Below are 22,122 nucleotides of genomic sequence, written 5' to 3'. Positions count from 1 at the left end.
AAAGTCCCCTGGGTTATTCAAATGTACAGCCAAAGTTGAGAATCATGTCAGGCAGAAGGAAAGTGATTCCAGATGGAAAGTCTGAAATCCATTCACTCATTCATCCATTTATTTGTTCATCTAACAAATAATCCTTGAACACCTATTATGTGTTAGGAACTTTTCTAGACACCAGGGGCAGAGCAGTGAACAAAACAGACAACAGGCCCTGACTTCACAAGAGCTAGCTTCTAGAAGATGAAGACAGATGAAAACAAACACAAACAAACAAACAAAAAAACAAGATAAATAAGTAAAATATGCTTTGTTAGTAATATACACTAAGGAGAAAAAAAAAATGAATTCTTGAAGGAGATGGTAATGCTGGATATATGTGGGTGTGTGAAATTTCAGAAAGGGTGGGCAGAGAAGACGTTTGAGTAAAGGCTAAAATGAAGGGAGTGACCCTACAGATACTTGGAGAATGGTGAGTGCAAAGGCCCTGCGGTAGGACTGTGCTGTCTGGGTCCAGGAAGTGAGCGGGGCTTGAGTGGAGTGAACGGAGGGCGGAGAGGTGGGGTAGGGGGTGGTTTGCAGGCTGTGGGGAGGAATTTGACTTTCATTTTGAGTGAGATGGGAGCTATGGGAGCATTTTGAGTGGGAAAGTGAAATGCTTTGATTTACAACGTAACAGGACCCTCTGGCAGCTGAGTGGAAAATGCACTGTAGGGGGACAAAAGAAGCAGCAAGGAGCTCAGTGAGGAGAAATAATGGAGGCCCAGAGCAGGATGGGTCACGGCGGATGTGAGAGGTGACAGATTCTGGATCTACTTTGCAGGTAGAGGCAGGAGAATCTGCTGATCTTTGGGATGAGGAGTGGAAGAAAAAAAGGGTGGGGGTCCTGGAGGATGCAAAGGGCTTCCAGCCTGTGCCAGGCGCACGCAAACTGCATGAGTGGCTCATAAAACACGCCTGTGTGAACGCCCAGAGGCCGTGTCCGGCCTGGCACAGGGGGTTCCCGAGTCCGTCAGGCCTGGATTCAAAGTCCGGCCTTGTGACCTTGGGCAGGTCACAGGCAAACAGAGCCTCCGTTTCCTCACCTGCACCCGGGGCTAAGCACTCGGCCTGGCCTCGCAGTGTTGGGGGCTCGGGTGAACCTGAGCCCGCGGAGCCCGCGCTCGGCGTCGCCCTCATCCGGTCACCCGGGGGCCGGCGCGGCCCCGCCTCCCGCGGCCAGACCGCCTCTGCCCGGCTGCTCCTCCCGCCCCTCGCTCCTTCCGCGGCGCTGCCGGCGCTGCCGGGCGGGTGAGTGGGGGTCCGGGAGTCGGGGAGCGGGAGTCAGCCTCGGGGGACGAGATGGGGGCGCCCGGGGCCGGGGGGTCGAGCGCGCGGGTCCGCCGGGACCCCGCGGCGGGGCAGGGGGCGTCCGGGACTGCCCGCGCCTCCGCCGCTGCCGGGGGGCCGGGTCGGGGGTCCCGGAGCAGGGAGCACTTCTCGCCCCCCCCCCCGCCGTCCCGCCTCACTTCCGGGGCCGCCGCTTTCACTTTCTCTTGCGCGGAAGCTGCTTCTCTCGCCTCCCCAAAACGGGGGCTGCCGGCGCGGGGAGGGAGTTGGTCTGAAATCCCGGGCGCCGGGGCGGTCCCCGCAGGGAGAAGGGGGGTCCTCCCGGGGCCTCGGAGCACCCCACTGCGCGGCACCCGGCGCCGGGCCCACCCCCGACCCGGGCCTGCCCTGTCTCCTCTGTCGCCCCGAGCGGGCTTGGCTCGGTGCCGCCGGCGCGTCCCCCCTTCCTCGCGGAGTCCCGGCCGCTCCCGGCCCGGGCCCCCGACCCCACTCCACTGCCTGCGGCCGGAGGCGCCGAGGCCGACAGAGCTGCTCCGAGTCGCTCGCTTTCCCCTCAGGGGACCTGGAGACAGCGTTTCCCCCGAGCCGGAGCCCCCGCCTGGGGGGAATGGGCGCAGCCACGCCAGATGGACGAGAAGACCAAGAAAGGTGGGCGCGGGCCGGAGGCGGCTGGGGGACGTCGGGTGGGAGATGGGCCCCGGCGGGCCCCGGCCTGGCCTGCCCGCAAGGGCCGGGGGGGAGGGGACTTTAACCTCTTGCCCTACCTCTGCCCACCTGTCCCTCCATCTCCTCCCTTGGGACTCAGCAGTCCAGAGACCAATGTCATTCATTTACTTGATGTCCCTGAGGCCTCCTTGGGCCAGCTCTGGGCTGGGATGAGGGGTGGGGGGTGGGGCTCCCCGAGGAATTAAAGGGTTGAACTGGGAGACCTCCCCGACTGCTGGGGGAGATCCGCCTCAGCTGACCCGAGTAGCAGGAGTGGGTCTCCTTGCCCTCCCCCCTTGGCCTCTCCAGCCAGCCGTGTATAGGTCATGTCACTGCCCTGCCTAAAACCCTCCCATGTTCTCTGTGCTCTCAGAACAAAACCCAGAGCTCTCTAGCAGCCTACAAGGTGCGGCTGGCTTTGCCAGCCTCAACGTCCTTGCCCCTTGGCTCCACTGGTTTCTTTCTGATCATATCCAACCACTTCTGGCCTTGGGGTCTTTGCCCTTGCTGTTTTCTGTACAGAACCATTCTTCCCCAACTGGTCTTGACATATCCAGCTCCTTCTCCTTCAGGTCTCAGCTTCTGCGTCACCTCCTCCCAGAGCCTTCCCTGACCTCCTTACGCTGTTTTATTTCCTTCTGAGCTTGGATCACTCTCTGAATTTTGTTCTTCTGTTAAACTGGTTAACTGTTTCCGCACTGGGCTGGGAGGACTGTGAGGAGAAACTCTGTTTAACTTATTCACTGCTGGATCCCAGTTCCTGGGACAGTGGTGGCACACAGTTTGAGCTCAATAAATGCTTGCCAGATAAATGAATGGAAGGATGGGGATTTTGGGAGGATGAAGGAAAAAAAAAATGAACCTCACTGAGCCTGGGATGGGGAGGAGTGGGGAAAATGTTAGAGAAGGTCTTCCAGAGGCAGGGATTTTTAAGCTGGGTGCTGAAGGACACGTAGGAGTTCATGAGGAAGATAGAGAGGAACAGCGTGTGTACACTATTGCCTTCTCCCCCATGCCTTCACTCTAAGTTTCTCAAAGGTAAAACTGTGGTGCTAACCTGCTCCCACTGTGCTGGCTTTCAGCAGAGGAGATGGCCCTGAGCCTTGCCCGGGCAGTGGTTGGCGGGGATGAGCAGGTGGCCATGGAGTGTGCCATCTGGCTGGCAGAGCGACGGGTGCCCCTGATTGTGCAGCTGAAGCCTGAGGTCTCCCCAACGCAGGACATCAGGTGAGGGGTGCATGGCTAGTGGGTGACTTAAGAAGGCTTTCTAGACACAGTGAGTTGTCTTATATTCTTGCTCTCAAGAATAAATACTCTTAATGACAGGGTCTGGTGTCAGAAGACCTGGGTTAAAATCCCAGCTCTGTCACTAACTAGCTGAGACATCTAGGGCAGGTCACTTCACCTCTCAGAGCCTATTTTCTCATTTGAAAAATGGGCCAGTAATAGTAGATGTCTTATAGGATTATTAGAAGGTATATCAGGATGAGTTTAGAGGTCATATAACAGAAAAAGCCTTAGTAATAGTGACGTAAAGTTTGATTGCAGGCAGCCCAGATGTGGAGGCTCTGCTTCTGTAGTCCTCAGAGGTTTATTCTTCTATTATTCTGCCATTCATGGCCTTCATTCTCAGGTTTACCTCATGGTCCAAAATGGCTGTTCCAGCTCCAGCCATCACATGGGCATTCTTGTCAGCAGGAAAGAGGAAGGGAAGAAGGGCACCCCTCTCTCTCTTCTTAAAGGCACACTCCAGAAGTTGGCACACACTACTTCTGCTTAATTCCTGCAGACTAGAACTTATTCTCACAGCTACACCCAGTTTGAAGGGAGCCTGGGATATATAGCCATGTACCTGGCTAGAATTCAGGGGTTCTCCTAGCAAAGGAAGCAGGGGTGAATGGATACTGTTAGTCTCCTTTAGGAGACTTAAACTGGATGCTGCAACAAACTGGGCACAGTGCCCAAAACATGTTAATCACCCAATTAATATTGGTGATTTTTGGTAGTAATGTTCTCTTTTGGCTTCTAAGACACCATACTCCCTTTTTCCAAACTCAGGGACCACTATTTCTCAGTAGCTCTCCCTGAGATTTCTCAAGTCCTTCCTCTTCTTGCCAGCTCTTCCTTCCCCCACCTAGGCCAGGCCACCATCGGGCCTTACCTGCCACACAGAAAGGGCCTCCTGATGGTTCTCCCTGCTTCCTCTCTTGTACCTTCCTGTCTTTCAAAAATCTTTTACAATAACTTTTTAAAAATGTAAATCTGAGCGGTCGGTCAGCATCCTGCTTGAGACCCCTGTGACTCCCCATGGCTGTTGGGGTACAGAGGAGGCTGCCTCTGAGGCCGACAAGGTCCAGTGAGGCGGGCACCTGCTGTAGCTCCACTCCCGGCCCCTCCTTCCCCTGCTCCCCACTTGCCGCTCTCAGGCTTGCTTGAGCTTCCTTAACAGGTGGGGGCTGTTTCCCCACAGGACAGAGCCAGTCCCTCGGCCTGGGGTCTTCCAGGTCCCAGGCGAATGTTCTGAGGCTTCCCTGACCTCAGAACCCAGATTAGGTTTATCTCAGTCTCTTGTGTCACAGCTGGTTCTTTTCCTTCCAGCACTTACGGGCAGTTTATATTTATGCACACGTATGTTAAACCTACTTGTGGTAAAGAGAAAACCAAACTATACAAAAGGATCTGAAGTAACATAAAAGGTCCTCCACTTTCACCTTCAAGTTCCACTCCCAGAAGTAACCCCTTTTTTTCTTTTAATTACAATTACTTTCCACAGCTGTAATTTATTTATAAGTTTCACAAACTAAAAATTCTAAAAGGGTTTATGAAGAAAGGCATTCCCCACCCTGTCCTCCAGCTGCCCAGTTCCTCACCCCACAGGCACTTCCTCCTGGAAGGAGTTTTCATGCATACAAAAATATACAAACACACACATACATACATACATGTGTACATGTAAATGTGCACATGTGTGTGAATACATATGGATGATGCATGCATAGATACATTTTCTTCTCCCTTTTTTACCCATAGCTCTGTTCTGTCCCCTGCTTTTGGAGATCTTTTTACATCTAAACATAAAGAGCTTCCTTATTCTTTGGTACTGCTGTGTAGTAAGGCAATAGTTTTACATTTTCTGATTTTTGATTCTCCTGATGGATCCCATTTGACATTTTTAAACACCTACCATGCAGTTCCCCTATTTAAAGTGTTTAATTCGATGGATTTTAGTATATTCATGGAGTTGTGCAGCCATCACCACAATCAACCTCAGAACATTTTCATCACACCAAAAGAAAGTCACGTTGGTGGTCACTCTCTACCATCTCCCTTACCTTCCCCTACCATGCCCCAGCTCTAGGCAGTCTAATTACTTTCTGTCTCTGAATTTGCCTACTCTAGATATTTCGTATAAGTGAATTATACAGTATTTGTCCTTTTATGTCTGGCTTATTTCACTTAGCATGTTCTCAAGGTTCATCCATGGTGTAGCATGTCTTTTTATTGCCGAATAATATTCCGTGATATCGATATGCCACATTTTATTTAGCCCTTAATCAGATGGTGGACATTTGGGTTGTTTTCACTTTTTGGCTGTTATGAATAATGCAGCTATGAACATTGGTGTACAAGTTTCTGCGTGGACATAGGTTTTCAGTTCTCTTGGGTATGTACCTAGGAGTGGAGTTTCTGGATCTTATGTTAACTCCTTTTAACCTTCTGAGGAACTGCCAAGCTGTTTCCAAAGTGGCTGCACCATTTTACATTCCCACCAGCAGTGTATTGAGGGTTCCAGTTTCTCCATATCTTCACCAACACTTATTATTATCTGTCTTTTCCATTATAGTCATTCTAATGTTATGAAGTGGTATCTCATTGTGGTTTTGATTTGCATTTCCCTGATGGCTAATGATGTTGAGCATATTTTTGTACGCTTATTGGCCATCTGTATATCTTCTTTGGAGAAATGTCTGTTCAGATCTTTTGTCACATGTTTTTCATTATTGATTTGTAATATTTCTTTGCATATTATAGATACAAATCCCTTATCAGATAAATGATTTGCAAAAATTTTCTCCCATTCTGTGAGCTGTCTGTTCACTTTCTTTTTGGTGTCCTTTGAAGCACAAAAGTTTTTTAATTTTGATGAAATCCAGTTTATCTATGTTTTCTTTTGTTGCTGGTGCATTTAGTGTCATATTTAAGAGACCACTGCTTAATCTGAGGTTAAAGAAGATTTATGCTTCTTTTCTTCTAAGAATTTCATAGTTTCAGTTTGATTCACTTTGAATTAATATTTGTGTCTGATGTGAAGCAGGCCCACTTTCATTCCTTTGCACGTGGACATCCAGTTGTTCCAGCCCCATTTGTTGAAAAGGCTTTTTTTCCCATCTTCACACATTTGTCTTGGTACAGTTGTTGAAAACCAATTGACTGTAAATGTGAGGGCTCATTCCTGGACTCTCATTTACATTTCATTGATCTATTTATTTATCAGTCCTGATGCCAGTACCGCATTGTCTTGACTACTGTAGCCTTGTAGTAAATCAGGAGGTATGAGTCCTCCAACTTTGTTCTTTTTCAAGATGGTTTTGGCAGTTCTGGGACTCTGAATTTCCACTTGAATTTTAGGATCAGCTTGTCAATTTCTGCAAAGAAATCATCTGGAATTTGGGGGATTTTGATAAGGAATGCATTGAATCTGTAGATCATTTGTCCATTTGATTTTAAATAAAAAACTTGTGTATCTGTTTCCCAGCATGTCAACTTGAGATAGTACCTGGGAACTCCTTGCTATAAAGATGAAGAATTTAACATTCTCATCTCCCACTTTTGCTTTTCGTGATTTTTGATAAAGTATTATAGTAGCAGCTCTCCCAGTTGATCTCCACTAGATCCTCCAAATTAACTGGCACTGTGATTTCCTCTGTAAAACATACTGATGCTCGTAGCTTGGTGGACAGTTTCTGCCAGCCACCTTGCTACTCTAAGTGTGGTCTGTGCACCAGCAGCATCCGCAGAATCTCGGGCCCCACCTCAGACCTGCTGGTCTGCACCTGCATTTTGATGTGCCCTCTCTTGCAGACCTGCTTTCCTCCACGCTTACGAGTGGAGCTGACGCTCACCAGCAGTCCATTGAGTTTGCTTCCTACGCAGTCTATACCAGCTGTACTTATTGCAATAGCATAATTTAACTAGCTATTATATTAGTCAACAAAATGTGAGTGCTAAAAGGGAATTGTTTCTATGAAAACTGCGTTGATGGTTTTATATATAGGCAAGTCACCAAAAAGAATTGTTGTCACTTTATAGTGAGATAATTGTAAAATAAATATAGTAAAAGTCCAGCTTTCAGATGCTTTCAGAGGGTCTGCCTTCTTGCTGCACATTAAAGAAGCTGAAACTAGAAATCAGGGACCACGTATTATGGATGTGGTTCAAACAAAAAAAAATCATTGGAAACTCTAGTTGGCAGATTCATTCTCAAAGAAAAGCTGTTGGCTGTACACTTAGAAACTGACCAGTGAATGCACGTTTATAGCTTGTAAGTTAAAATTAAGGGTGAAAGTTTTGTCCAAAATTGTTTTTGCAGTTCTTTGCTTTAACCAATTTTTTCATAAACTGTCCACCCACTTATCCTGATGACACTGGATAAGAGGGCTGACTCCAACTGTAGTTTTTTGTTTGGTTGGTTGGTTAGTGTTAAGGGTATAGGTTTTAGATTTTGTTTTCTGACTACAATTAGGGTTCTATACTTTGCCTCTAATTCTAAAAATGTAAACCTACTAAAATAGCATATATAGTATTTTGATTATGGAAATATTATTCACTGTAGAATGAGAGCAATTAAAACTACATACACTTATATGTTTCAAAACCCCCATTACTTGAAGAAAACCATTTTGAGGGTTACAATTCAGTCGTTCTTTTCATTTCTTTTTAGTTTCTTCTATTCTCCTGCATCAGACTCAACTGTTCTTGTTTCTTGTATTTCAGAAACTTTTCATGTGGAATAAAAAAATTACCAAAAACCTTTTCATGTGGAAAAAGTGGATGGTAAACTTTTGGAGTCTTTGCATATCTAAAAATTTCCATATTTTGCTCTCTCACTTCATTAATAGTTTGCTGGGTATTCAAAATCATTTTCCTGAAGAACTCTGAGGGTACTTCTGGAATATTTTAAAGCAGATTCTAGATATTATTTCACCCGTACTTTGACATGTATCTCTAAAAGATAAGGACTTAAAAAATAACCTTAATGTCTTTATCAAGCCTACAAAATTAACAGTAATTCCTTAAAATCCTCAAATACCCAGTTTGCATTCAGATTTCCCTGATTATCTTATTAATGCTTTTTGCAGTTGGTTTGTTCAAATCAGGAGCCAAACAAGATCCACACATAGCATTTGGTTAATTTGTCTCCTAAGTCTCTTCTAGTCTCCTCCTCCATTTTTTATGCCATTCATTTTTTTTAAGAAGCTTTGTCCTTTGGCCTCTGGAATTTTCCCACATTCTGAATTTAGTTGATTGCTTCCTTATGGTGTCATTTAATAGGTTCTTCTATGTCTCATATTTGCTCTGAACTGGTAGTTAGATTCAAAGGTTTGCTTAGTTGGCAATCACTTGTTTAATTGCCAGGAACTCTTCCTCATTTTCCGATTGCTCCTTCTTGCCTGTTCTTGCTTTAGGGATGCAGTTTTTTCCCCAGTCTCTCTGAAAGAACTAAGGTGGCTTTCCTCCTAGTATTATTCTGTTCCCCAAATTGTCTGTTTTCTTTGGGGTCAGTTCTCTTTTTTTCATCTTAGCCCTTCTGTTCTAGTTTGCTAATGCTGCCAGAAAGCAAAACACCAGAGATGGATCGGCTTTTATAAAAGGGGTTTTATTTTGGTTACACAGTTACAGTCTTAAGGCCATAAAGTGTCCAAGGTAACACATCAGCAATCAGGTACCTTCACTGGAGGATGGCCAATGGTGTCCGGAAAACCTCTGTTAGCTGGGAAGGCACATGGCTGGCGTCTGCTCCAAAGTTCTGGTTTCAAACTGGCTTTCTCCCAGGACATTCCTCTCTAGGCTGCAGTTCCTCAAAAATGTCCCTCTTAGTTGCACTTGGGGTATTTGTCCTCTCTTAGCTTCTCCAGAGGAAGAGTCTGCTTTCAATGGCCGTCTTCAAACTGTCTCTCATCTGCAGCTCCTGTGCTTTCTTCAAAGAGTCCCTCTTGGCTGTAGCTCCTCTTCAGAAGTTCATTTGCAGCTGCACTGCATTCCTTCTGTTATGTCAGCTCATTTATGTGGCTCCACTGATCAACTTAGACCCACCCCGAATGGGCGGAGCAACACCTCCATGGGAATTATCCAATCAGAGTCATCATCCACAGCTGGGTGGGGCACATTCCAAAGAAACACTCAAAGAATTACAATCTAATCAGCACTGATAACATCTGCCCACACAAGATTACATCAAAGATAATGGCATTTGGGGGACACAATATATTCAAACTGGCGCACCTTCCTTTTCAGGTTTTCAGTCTTCTGGTCTTTGGTTTGAGTATTCTTGACAAAGTTGGTACTTATGGTCACTTTCTCTGAAGTGAAGACTGTTTGGGTTTAAATCATGCCTTCCTCAGTTATTAACTCCTTACTTTAGCAGAGTCACTCAGACCTCTCTGTGCTTCATTTTTGTGTATCTGTAAAACAGGGATAACAAACCGTACCTGCCTCATGTATGTGTTGAGAGGATTAAATAAGGCTATCCATTCTAAGCCCTTCGAATAGTCTTGGCACATAGTAAATAATAACCATTGGCGGTTTGGCTGGGGAACAGGGGAGAGGACCATAGGAGAAGCAGTTGGGGGCGGGGTGGCCACGGTGAGGAGTTTGGATTTCCGTCTGAGAGCAACGTGCGGCCATTGGAGGAGCTTAGGCAGTGGGACCTAATAAAGGGGGGAGCACGGGGGGTTGGGAATCCAGGGGCAGCCTCTGTCCAGACTTGGGGTGGCGTGTGTTTGCATCCAGCTGTGTGCATGCACATGTGTGCAAACATGTACCTGTCCATAGCTGGTGGCCGAGGTTGGACCTGTAACCAGAGCCCTTGCCCCCACCTGCTCTTCTCCGCAGGCTGTGGGTGAGCGTGGAGGACGTGCATATGCACGTCGACACCATCTGGCTCACGGTGCGCCCTGACATGACGGTGGCGTCCCTCAAGGACATGGTGAGTGAGGGGCCGGAGGGAGACAGCAGGGGAGAGGCTTCTGTTTGTTCCCCCTTCTCTCTACTCTGGCCCCACTTCCCACTCTCCCTCTCTCGGTGCCCCCCCAAGGTGTTCCTGGACTACGGCTTCCCGCCAGCCCTGCAGCAGTGGGTGATTGGGCAGCGTCTGGCCCGAGACCAGGAGACCCTGCACTCCCATGGGGTGCGGCGGGATGGGGACAGCGCCTACCTCTACCTGCTGTCGGCCCGCAACACCTCACTCAACCCCCAGCAGCTGCAGCGGGAGCGGCAGCTGCGGATGCTGGAAGGTGAGGCCCTGCTCCCGAGCAACATGCGGCTCAGAGGGGGGCCCCGGCCTCAGCTGGGGTTGGAGGGTGAGAAGGGGCAGAACCCTCGGGTGTTGTTCAGGGAACCACTGGAGGACAGCCAGCACCGGGAGAGGGACTGAGCTCCGTCCTGTCGCTGCCGTTTACCAGCAGTGGGACCTCGAGCAAGTCCCTTCCCGACTCTGCACCTCAGTTTTCTAACCTGCAAATTGGGTATCATGATAACAGCTCGAGTTTATTCTAAAATTTTTACTTTTTAAATACTTCAGAGTTATGGAAAAGTTGCAGGAATATACAAAGAATTCCAACATACTATTACCCAGACTCCTGAATATTGCCATTTTACCACATTTGCTTTCTCCCTATATGTATATAAACTTAAACGTAAAAGAAAAAAATTTGAACCATGTTCCTCCCCCCTCAATGCTACAGTATTTCCTAAAACAAAGGGCATTTTCTTACATTACCACACACACTGTCAAATTCAGGATACCTAGTACCTAACCTACAGTCTAATTCACATTTTACCAATTGTTCCACTGATGTCTTTTATAACAAAAGACATAACATTAGCTCCAGACATTAGTCTCTAGACTTTCACTCTTTAATCTCCATCTTCCCTTGACTTTCTTGATACTGGCATCTTGAAGAGGCAGGGCCAGTTTTGTTTTTTTTCTGTAGAATGTCCCTCAACTTGGGTTTGCCCAACGCTCCTGATGACTGGATTCAGATTCAGTATTTTGGCAGGAAAACCTCAAAAGTGTGTGTCCTTCTAGACGCACCACTTCAGGGGGGCAGGGTTTGGCGGCGCAGGAGCATGTCTGGTGGAGTAAAGACACTGCCTGGGGGGACCCCGCTGCTGGAGACGCCTGGGCCGGGAGGGGGGGTGAGGGGGGCTGGGGCTGGGGACTTGCCCCGGCTGCGGGCACCATCGTGACGCATGGATCCGCCACCCTCGACCCTCCTTCGCAGATCTGGGCTTTAAGGACCTCACGCTGCAGCCACGGGGTCCCGTGGAGCCGGCCCCCCCGAAGCCTGGGGCCCCCCAGGAGCCAGGCAGGGGGCCGCCCGCCGCTGTTCCCGAGCCCCCGCGGGTAAGCCTCCTGCGGGCGCGCACCCCCTTTCTGGCCTGACACAGCCCGCTCACGGCCGCTCTGCTCCCAGGTGGGCTGGCAGTGCCCCGGGTGCACCTTCATCAACAAGCCCACGCGGCCCGGCTGCCAGATGTGCTGCCGGGCACGGCCTGAGGCCTACCAGGTGCCAGCCTCGTACCAGCCCGACGAGGAGGAGCGAGCGCGCATGGAGGGCGAGGAGGAGGCGCTGCGCCAGTACCAGCAGGTGGGCGCGGGAGCCCCAGACTAACACCTGGGGACTGACACCTGCAGCCCAGATGGGGGAGGCGTAGGCCAGGGAGGGGGACACCGCCACATCGCTGCCCCTCCATTTCTCCCTTGCCCCCTCATGACCATGCTCCTGACGGTGACCCTGAACTGGACTGCGGCCAGCCCTCCTCCGAGGCGGCCGGCTGAGACCCGGGCTCACGTGCCCCGCCCCCTCACCACTGGCCCCGCCCCTGGCTTTGACAGACACACCCAATGGACTGTGACCCTGACCACGCCCCAACTTGGACCTCACCCCATCCACCTGTGACCTAGCCCCTGCCCTGCCCGGCCATGACCTCATCCTGGTCCCAACCACCCCGTCCCTCAGCCACACCCTCTCTGGAGCAGCCCATCTTTGACCCCCTGTGAACCTGGCCCCAGCCCCCACCCTCTGTCCTGCTCCTTCCTTACCCAACACACCCATTACCCAGATACCTGACCCTAAGGGGTCCCCCATTCTGATCTTGTGCCCCCATCGCACACTTGCATTCCCCTGGGACTGAGCCCTGCCCTTACCCCACCCTGGCCATGACCCCATCTGGGACCTCCTGGTCCCATCTACAGCCTTGGCCATGACCTCATCTCATCGTCCTTGCTCCTCTCCTTAGCTTTGACACCCTTCCACCCCTGACCTTGACCTGGCTCTGTCCCCAACCCCTGATCCTAGCCCTGCCTTGCTCTTTTTTTTTTTTTTTTTCTGTCCCGCTTCTTGGCAGGGATGTGAGCCTTGCTGCCCAAGACCCTAGCCCCCGCCCTGCCCCCACACTATCCCTCCCTCGCCTGGCTCCAACCGCTGGCTGCAGCCCCAACCTGACCTTGCCTGGGCCGCCTCCTGCCCCTTGGCTTCACGCCTCCCTCCCTGGCCTGGCTCCCAGCCGCCCTTCCCAGCCTTGCTGAGCCCTCCTCCTCGTGCCCAAGGCCTGGCCCCCCACCCGGGACCCTGACTCTCCCAGTTTTGCCCACCTCCTGGTCTGACCCAGTCCCTGAGGCCCTGATCCCCACCCCCAACCCCATCCCACTGGTCTGACTGCGCCCCGAGACCCTGACTCGCCCTGCGGCCCCGCCCCATGTGCCCAGCGGAAGCAGCAGCAGCAGGAGGGGAACTACCTGCAGCACGTCCAGCTGGATCAGAGGAGCCTGGTACTGAACACCGAGCCCACCGAGTGCCCCGTGTGCTACTTGGCACTGGGGCCCGGAGAGGGCGTGGTGCTGCGTGAGTGTCTGCACACCTTCTGCAGGTGCGGCCCCGAGTCCTACCTCGAGACATGCAGGCTTGTGGGCTGACGGGGGGTGGGTTCCTGTGCTCTTACATCTCATTGGACACCACAGAAACCTGGGAGGTAGGCTCTGTTCTCCCCATTTTGCAGATGAGGATGGTGGGGGACAGAGAGGCCAAGCAACTTGCCCATAGCCGCATAGCTCCCAAGAGGAGAAGCCCACATAGCCACGGCCTTCTGGCTCCAGAGCCTGTGTCTTGACCACAACCCAGTCTGCCCAGGCCCTTGCAGGGGCATTGCCCCTGTCCTGGCTGCCTGTGCTAAGCCCCCGCCTGCCTTGCTGGGCGGCATCCGGCCCCTCTCTGAGCCCCCTCTCATCGTCCTTCCATCCCCCAGCCGTTGAGGACAGGCACTCGCTCAGCTCAGTGCCCCCAGGGCCGGGGACTCTGCTGGGCCCTGGGACCCTGTGCCTCCTGCAGCTTACAGTCCAGTGGGTGGCCAGTGTCAGACCAGTCATCACTGCTTGATAAAATGACAAATTATCAAATACTAATAACAGTGGGTTGCGATAAAAACAACAGAGGTCCTGCTCCAAAAGCATGATCGGGGAGGCTGTGGGAGGTAATGTGTGAGCAGATGCCCGAAGGAGCTGAGGGAACAGGGGAAGGGGTTGAGGTGGGTGTGTGCCTGGCCTTGAGGAGAGCAGAGAGGCCAGTGTGTGTGTGTGTGTGTCTGTGTGTGTGTGTGTGTCTGTGTGTGTGTGTGTGTAGCCAAGAAGTAGAGGGATGGAGGGACAGAGCAGGAGACGGACAGACAGGAGTTGTGGGGGCGCTGGGGGACCGTGTGAGCCGCAGTGAGGGATTCAGGTGGGTGGTCCTTGGGGAGGACCGTGCTGCTATGTTGAGAACAGGCTCGAGGGGGCGAGGCAGACGCGGGGAGCCCGGGGAGGGGGTGTCTGCCACACCCAGGTGAGGATGAAGGACGCCTGGACAGAGCGGTGGCAGGGGTGGGGGACAGAAGTGGAAACCTTGGCGATGGGCTGGCGGGTGGGAAAAGGAGGGGAGGTTGTGAGAAGCCCACCTCGTGGCTGAGAAAGGTCCCCGGGGTTAGGCATGGCCGGGTGAGGGGTTGCGTCCCCGGTGGGGGTTCAGATGACCCTAACCCCTTCTCCGACCCCTCCCCCAGGGAATGCCTGCAGGGCACCATCCGCAACTGCCAGGAGGCAGAGGTCTCCTGTCCCTTCATTGACAACACCTACTCGTGCTCCGGCAAGCTGCTGGAGAGGGAGATCCGGGCGGTAAGGCCTGGGGGGTGGGAGGGGCACCCCCTGTCCCAGGGGATTGGGCCCTTAGCTGGCAGGTGGGAGAGGGCTCAGGCAGCAGACCTCTGTCAGGCCCTCTCTGTGCCATGCTGGGGGCCCAGGCAGTGACCAGAGCAGGAGCTGGGGGAAGTGGCTGGGAAAGAAACCACCCTTAGCAGGAAGTACAGCAGAGTGGGGGAACTCTGGAGTCAGGTGGCCTCAGGGAGTGACCTCAAGTCAGACGCTCAGCCTCTGTGCCTGTGTACTCTCCTCGGTTAGGGTCAAGGTCACAGTCAGTTTCTCTTTCAAGGGCTGGGAAGATTGGACCAGAGAGTATGTGTAAAGAACCTGGAGAGTGCCTGACACATTGTAAGCCCTTGTATCGCTTAGCTTTTGCTGTGTAAGAAATCACTAACAACCATTTATTTAGTTGGTGGTTCTGTACATCGGCCGTTTGGATCAGGCTTTGCTGGATGGTTCCGGCCTGGGCTCACCCTGGCTGATCTCGTTGGGGCTTGGCTGGTGGACTGACTTATGGTGGTCTCCTGGGCAGCTGGGAAGACTGGGGCCCCCTCCGCTTTGGTCTCTCCTCCACCGGCAGGTTGCCCAGGGCCTGTTCACGTGGGGGTCTCAGGGTTCCAAGAGCAGCAAGAGGGGAAGCCCCCGTGCATAAGCCCTTGCCCAGCCTCTGCTTGTTCCATACTTGCTGCTGCTCTGCTGGCCGCAGCCAGCCACCGGCCAGGCCCAGCACCCATGTGAGACGGGACTGCCCGAGGGCGGCGATCGGGGAGGCAGGGGTGCATTGGGGCCGGGCCTGCAGCGTCTCCACACAGCTCTGCACGTGCGTTTGCTCTGCTTACCACTATTCATGTTCTGATCCCAGTTTGCTTCCTGACAGCTGGTGATCTCGAGCAAGTCCCTTCCCTTCTCCCGGTCTCCTTGCCACCTGCTAAGTGAATGTTAGCCTTGACTCGTGGTTTTTAAACTGCTGGGGAACGGCCTTCCTGGAATTGGGCATCTTGGGATTCCCAGGCCAAAACATGGAGGCAGGACTGGAGGGGCTGAGGTCCAGAGGGAAGAACCCCACCGACACATGCACGGGCCCCCATTTCTCCCCATCACTCCTGTCCCTCTGCTGTGACTCTCTTTCTCCTGGGACACCCCAACTTCATCAGGTTTCTTGGAGTCTCAAGAGGCTCTGCAGGACGGAGGCTGAAGGGGCAGGACTTAGGGAACCCCTAAGAGCAGCTTTGCTTTTAGCTGTCGTCTCTGGGGCTTCTGGGAAGGGCAGCTCCGGGTGGTTGCTTGGGCCTCCTCAATTATGTGTCCAACCAGCACAGATACAACAGCTTTTGCTATTTTGTTACAGCATCTTTCTAAAGATTATTTTAAATGTCTACAAGACATAGCCTGTTTATATCTCTTGTTAATACTGTTTTTTTCAGTTTTATAAGTAATATTTCAAGGAACATTTGGCTTGGCACCTCTTCCTTCTTAGATATTATTTTCTTAGGACAAATGTGTAGAAATGTGCTAAGTCCTGAAGGGTCAGAAAAGTTTGGGATGTTTGAAATATTATTGCCACATTGCTTTCTCAAATTGAGAGGTTTGAGGATACTAGTTTAACCACATCTTCCCCAGCAATACTTGTTATTATTTTTGTGTGTTTTAAAAAAAAAAAAAACTTTTTATTTTGAAATAATTTCAAACTTACAGGATAGTTGGAAAAATAATACGACTCCCCTAGAGAACTCCAATATACCCCACCCACACCTCCAGATACCCAGATCCACCAGTTTTAACATTTTGCTACTTTTGTCCTCCCTCCCTCCCTCCCTTCCTCCTTCCTTCCTTCCAACTTTCTATCTATTTACAGAACATTTGAGAGCTGGTTGCACACATCATGCTCCTTGAGCACACAATGCTTCCATGCACATGTCCTACAGACAGGGACGTTTACTTACGTAATCACCGTAAGTGTAGTGATCAAGTTCAAGAATTTTAACATTGATATAAATCTACATTCTATGTTCCCATTTTTTTCTTATGTCTCAATAATTTCCTTTTGAGCCTTTTCTTCTCCATTCTTAGATCCTATCCAGTATCATGCATTTAATTCTTATTATCTCCTTAATTTCTCTCTTTTTTTTTTAAATCATGGAAACACATAACAGATCTTCCCATCTCAACCCCTCCCGTGCAATGCTATTCAGTGGGATTAATCGCATTCACAGTGTCGCACCACCACCCATTACCAGAACTTTCCCTTCATCCCAGAAACCTTACACACATTTTGTTTTAACTCCCCACTGCCTCTGCCCTCACGCCTGGTAATCTGTACTCTACTTGCTACCTACTTGCATATTCTCTGATATTTGCTTTGTAGTTACCATGGGGCTTAAATTTGACATCCTATATCTATAACAATCTCATTTGCTTTGATACCAACTTAACTTCAGTAGCATTTATAAACTATCTTCCTGTACCACTCTGTCCACCCACCTTTATGTAATTCTTGTCACATATTACATATTTATACACATGAGTCCAAAACCACTGATTTATCATTACCTCATTTGCTTTTGCCTTTTAGATCTTGGAGGAAGTAAAAAGTGGAGTTACAAATCAAAAATGCAATATTTCTGGTATTTCTATTTACCCACATCATTATCTTTACCAGAAATCTTGATTTCTTCATGTGGCCTCAGTCAATTGTCTAGTGTCTTTTCCTTTCAGCCCACTGAACCCCCTCTCTAGCATTTCCTGTAGGGCCGGCCTAGTGGTGACAGAGTCCCTCAGCTTCTGTTTATCTGGAAATGTCTTAATCCTGCCTTTGAAATAGAGTTTGCCAGATGTGGAATTCTTGGTTGGTACATTTTTGCTTTCAGCACTTTAAATATGCCTTCCAACTGCCTTCTTGCTTCCACGGTTTCTGATGAGAAATTGGCACTTACTCTTGTCGAGGCGCCCTTGTGTGTGATGCGCTGTCTACCACGGCTCTCAGAATTCTCTCTCTTTGGCTTTTGATATTTGATTATAACATGGCATGTTATGAGTCTGTTTGGGTTTATCCTGTTTGGAGTTCATTGAACATTTTGGATATGTATATTCATGTCTTTCCTTACGTTTGGGAAGTTTTCAGCCATTGTTTCTTTGAAAATTTTCTTTCCCCCCTTTCTCCCTCCCTTCTTCTGGGATCCTGAGCTTGCCTGTGTTGGGGCGTTTGTTGGTGTCCCACTGGTTCCTCGGGCTCCCTTCACTTTTCTTCATTCTTTCTTCTTTCTGCTCCTCAGACTGGATGATTTTAGTTGTATCTTCTAATTCTCTTATTCCTTCTTCTGTCAGCTCCAGAGTTGCTGTTGAACGTGTCTAGGGAAATTTCTTCTTTTACTGTTGTCTTCAGCTCTGTTTGTTTCCTTTTCATAATTTCTATTCACCTCTCTATTGACAGTCTCTTTGCATTCATCTCTTTGTTTTCCTGATTTCCTTTAGTTCTTTGTGCATGTTTTCTTTTAGCTGTCTGAGCATATTTAGGACCATTTTTAAAAGCCTTTATCTGGAATAGCCCAGGTGGTTTCTGCTGCTTGAATTTCTCCTTTGCCTGGGCCCTTCTTCCCATTTCTCTGTATATTTTGTAATCTTTTGTTGAAACTGGGACATTTTGATATTTTCATGTGTTATCACTGGAATTTAGACTCTGAGGCATCTGTTCCTTAAGCTTGTATCCAGCGAGTGTTATGACAGAGCTTGCCTTGATTGCCAGGAGCTAACAAAAAAAGAAGAAGGAAAAAAAGTAAACACCTTATCCACCTTTTGCAGATTGACCCGTGTGAGTGGTCTCCTTCAGAAGTCTGAGTGTACAGTGGGTTTAGAGAATAGCTTTTTGTCTGTTTTTTTAATGGCATTTTGAGACTCTGTGAGAGTAACAGGAAGAAAAGATCCGGGGCTGGGTAGGTGTCCGTGGTCTGGGGCTTCCTGGAAGATCTGTCGGGGGCTCGGAGGGCTGCGTGTCCGGTGTTCTGAACCCTGAGCAACAAGGATGTGGTCTGTCGGCAGCTCCTGACCCCTGAAGATTACCAGCGATTCCTGGACCTGGGCATCTCCATCGCCGAGAACCGCAGTACCTTCAGCTACCACTGCAAGACCCCTGACTGTAAGGGATGGTGCTTCTTTGAGGATGACGTCAACGAGTTCACCTGTCCCGTGTGTTTTCACGTCAACTGCCTGCTTTGCAAGGTGGGGACAGGGACCTCCAGTGCCTAGTCTCCCTCGTCCTGCCAGGAGCTCACTGCACCTCAGCGCTTGCTCCCCTGGGAATGGAGCTCATGTCGCTGGCTGGTGGTTGCCTGTCAGTGGCAGCACCCGGCTTGGGCCCAAAACTGAACCTGCACCTGACCCACCACTGACCTTTACCCTTGGAGACCAAGTCCCAAACTTGGACTGAACCCTGGCCCCAGACCCCAGAGACTGAGTCCCAAAACTGGACTGAATCCTGGCCCCGGACAGGCCCCGCCACTGGCCTCTGACGAAACGCCAGTCTCAGCCCCAGACTGAGTCTCGACTCCTGCCCTGTTCTGATCTCTGACCCCGAGGCCAGATGGAGCCGTGCCTGATCCTTACCCTGGCCTGCTGCTGCCCATCATCTCAAAAATTGACCACTAGTGAGACTGACTGGCCAAGAGCAAGCAGACAAGCCAGGAGCCTGGTCTCAGACTCAGCTGAAGCAGCAGGGGCAGAACTTAGGTGGGGACAGAGCCATCGCTTGGAAGAGAGGTGGTTTAGGGATTTCGGTGCCTGCCAGCCCTTAAACAAATACGTGTATATAATCATCAGCCTGTGCAACAGCCCTGGCTTCCCCTCCTGGGCCTCAGTGTCCTCTTCTGTGAAATGGGGATGCGGTGCACATTAAGTGCTTGGATAGATGCCTGCTGTGCCCCTCACCTCCCCCTAGGGAAGCGTCTCACCCCGAGCCTCTCACCCTCCACAGGCCATCCACGAGCAGATGAACTGCAAGGAGTACCAGGACGACCTGGCTCTGCGGGCTCAGAACGACATGGCCGCTCGGCAGACAACGGATATGCTGAAGGTGAGGCTGGGACCCAGGCTGAGGGCCAGGGGTTTGAGTTCTGGGGGGTAGGGCCTTCTCAGAAAGGACAGTGGGCCACACATCCCTAGAAGCTCTGCCTTCCTCTCTGCCTCCCATCCAGGGCAGATGGGGCTTGGGACAAGCAGCCAGGTCGTGAGCAGCAAGAAGAGCTCTGCATGGAGGGAGGGACCAGAAGGAATAAGGGAGGGGAGGCTGGACTGGATTGGCCCGGGTGGAGAAGTGTCAGGAGAGCGATGCCACAGCTCCAGAGGGGTGGACGGTTCCTCTCTGTGGGGGGGAAGGGCACTGCGAGCTGGCCGGGCTGGGCGGCTGCCCGGGCCCCGTGGCAAGGTCAGCACTGCCCTGCTTGCTCCAGTTGATGCTGCAGCAGGGCGAGGCCATGCACTGCCCCCAGTGCCAGATTGTCGTGCAGAAGAAGGATGGCTGCGACTGGATCCGCTGCACCGTCTGCCACACTGAGATCTGCTGGGTCACCAAGGGCCCGCGCTGGGGGCCAGGGGTAAGTCCTTCCGGGAGCGGCGAGGGAGGGTGCCCTCGTGAGCCTGGCCCCAGAGTAGGGGGTGGGAAACTGCAGCCTGTTTTTGTATGGCCTGTGAGCTAAGGATGTTTTTTACACTAAAAAAAAAAAAAAAAAAAAAAAAATTGTTGAAAAGATCAAAGAAATAACATTTTGTGATGTGAAAATTATGTGAAATTCAAATTCCCATGTCCATAAGTGAGGTTTTGTTGGAGCATAGCTGTGCTCATTCCTTTACGTATTGTCTGTGTCTGCTCACTGGCCACAGAGGCAGGGGCCGTATGGCCTGCAAAGCCCTGAGATGACCAACTGGTCTGTTACAGCAATAATTTGCCGAGCCATGCCCTGGAGGACGGTGATTGATGGCTTTGGCACATCCTGGCCGCTTGGCGAGGCTGCCCCTCACCTCTGATCTTTGGCTTCTTCATCTATGAAATGGGGTTGCCAGTAGAGCCTGTCCTCAGTTGTCAGAATCAGATGAGAAAATGCAAGAGAAGTGCCTGTCATACGATGAGCGCTTCTTAAGTGGTAGCAGTCACTTTAGGTTTGTGTCCCTGGAATGGGGACTTACGGTCATGTTCAGGCAAACATTAAGCAGATGGAAGCAGAGGAAGCCTCTCTCTTGCACTGCCAGTGTGCAGACACACCCCGAAAATGCTAAGATCAATCCGGTCCTTTCTCTGCTCTGGGTTTAGGGGTGGGCAGACTGGGACCATGTAATTGGGGGTGCAGTGGGAGCCCAGAAGAGGCCTTGGTGATGCCTCCATCAGGCAGCTGAGGCTGAGAAGGCCATTCTTAGCAGAAGCACCTGCAGAAACAAAAGCCCAAAGTAGGAGAGTGTGTGCTGCTTTGGGGCATGATGGGGTAACACGGGGGGCTCTCCCAGCCTTCACTACCCTGACATTCTTTTCCCTTCCCCCACCTCCAGGGCCCAGGAGACACCAGTGGGGGCTGCCGCTGCCGGGTGTTTGGCGTTCCTTGCCACCCCAACTGTCAGAACTGCCACTAAGCTGGGGATGATGTGGTTCCCAAGTCGACTCAGCCCTACATCTGCAGGCTGCTGGGGCAGGGCTGGGCGTGGGGCTTTGGCTCTGACTTCAGGCCTGGGAAATGCCTTTGGGCTTGGCTGAGGCAGGGACCCTGCAGAGAGGCCAAGACCCCTGAGCTGCCTGGACTGCCTTGTTTGCTATGGGTGTTGCAGGGGCCAGCCTGGCCTTGCCTGTTGTCTGCAGCGGCTTCTGCCCAGTGCCTTTGCCCTTCCCCTGAGACCTGCAAGCCAGATGTCTCATCTCTTCTCTGCGGCTACCACCCTGCCTGACTGTAGCCTGAAACACAGCCAATGGCCAGAGTTGCTGGATGGAAGCTGCAAGAGCCTCCCGTGCTTCTCTGGACTCCTCCTAATACTTCGTCTGCCATACACCAAGCGCTAGCAGCCTCACCGCTTCCCCCTTCAGCTTTCTGGAGGTGGCTTTTCTTTGCCTTTGCTGTTGGGGGCCTGGGGCCTCCCAGAGCTGCTGCTAACCCTATTCACAGCCAGGAGGGAGACCTGGCAGTTTTTAAAGCAAAGTCTATCAGGTTCAGCCTCTACATCTCCCTCTTTGCTGCCTGTGTAAACTAATTAAAATGGTTTTCCAGAAACAGGTGCATATGGTGTCCTTGAGAAGGAGTGAAAGGGTCATGGGCTGGGACTCTGCCCACAGGCGGGATCCTGAGCTGAGAATTGTAGCAGGACACTGGGATTTGGCCCCTTTCAGTGGCAGAGCTGGGGTATGGCTGAGCACCAGGAGCCTTGCACCCGAGTTAGCATCCCCACATCCAGCTCTGGGGGAAGCCATGTTCTTGGACAGGCGCGGTTTGCAGTGTGCCAAAGGTCTGAAAGAGGGGTCTGCAGATCAGTGTGGCTTAGGGAGAGGCAGGGGTGAAGGCAGCAGCTGCAGGCTGGCAGGAACATCTTGCTGCCCTCCTTTGACCTCTCATTGGGTATCTAGGGTTGGGGAACAGACATATTTCAGGAACAAATGAAGCTGCTGCTGTTGAGGG

At 51.1% G+C, this 22,122-nt stretch overlaps 1 protein-coding gene across 7 annotated transcripts; it reads left to right on the top strand.

The window, feature by feature from the left end:
- Positions 1 to 777: 777 nt before the first annotated feature.
- RBCK1 (RANBP2-type and C3HC4-type zinc finger containing 1) lies at positions 778 to 21,720 on the top strand. Of its 7 annotated transcripts, none has more exons than XM_037811710.1 (13): positions 778 to 817; positions 1,881 to 1,971; positions 3,111 to 3,255; positions 10,141 to 10,234; positions 10,343 to 10,541; positions 11,532 to 11,653; positions 11,724 to 11,897; positions 13,019 to 13,179; positions 14,344 to 14,455; positions 18,515 to 18,694; positions 19,446 to 19,544; positions 19,921 to 20,064; positions 21,011 to 21,720. In XM_037811710.1, exons 2-13 carry the CDS (start codon positions 1,950 to 1,952, stop codon positions 21,089 to 21,091), a joined length of 1,533 nt encoding a protein of 510 aa, XP_037667638.1. In that variant the 5' UTR covers positions 778 to 817; positions 1,881 to 1,949; the 3' UTR covers positions 21,092 to 21,720. The 7 variants fall into 7 exon arrangements, with proteins under 7 accessions (XP_037667638.1, XP_037667640.1, XP_037667637.1 ...); XM_037811712.1 differs by lacking the exon at positions 778 to 817 and adding an exon at positions 1,045 to 1,284 and having other exon boundaries at positions 3,114 to 3,255; XM_037811709.1 differs by lacking the exon at positions 778 to 817 and adding an exon at positions 1,046 to 1,284.
- Positions 21,721 to 22,122: the final 402 nt, after the last annotated feature.

The sequence above is a fragment of the Choloepus didactylus genome, chromosome 19 (genome assembly GCF_015220235.1).
Source record: "Choloepus didactylus isolate mChoDid1 chromosome 19, mChoDid1.pri, whole genome shotgun sequence".
Lineage (NCBI taxonomy): Eukaryota > Metazoa > Chordata > Mammalia > Pilosa > Megalonychidae > Choloepus > Choloepus didactylus.
Note: the sequence above shows the minus strand (reverse complement) of the source record. Positions and strands in the feature narration are given on the sequence as shown.

Coding starts and splice junctions, on each gene's coding strand:
- RBCK1 (XM_037811710.1), top strand. CDS start 1,950: ATGGACGAGAAGACCAAGAAAG. Junction 1,972..3,110: donor GGACGAGAAGACCAAGAAAG/GTGGGCGCGGGC, acceptor GCTGGCTTTCAG/CAGAGGAGATGGCCCTGAGC. Junction 14,456..18,514: donor TGGAGAGGGAGATCCGGGCG/GTAAGGCCTGGG, acceptor GTCTGTCGGCAG/CTCCTGACCCCTGAAGATTA.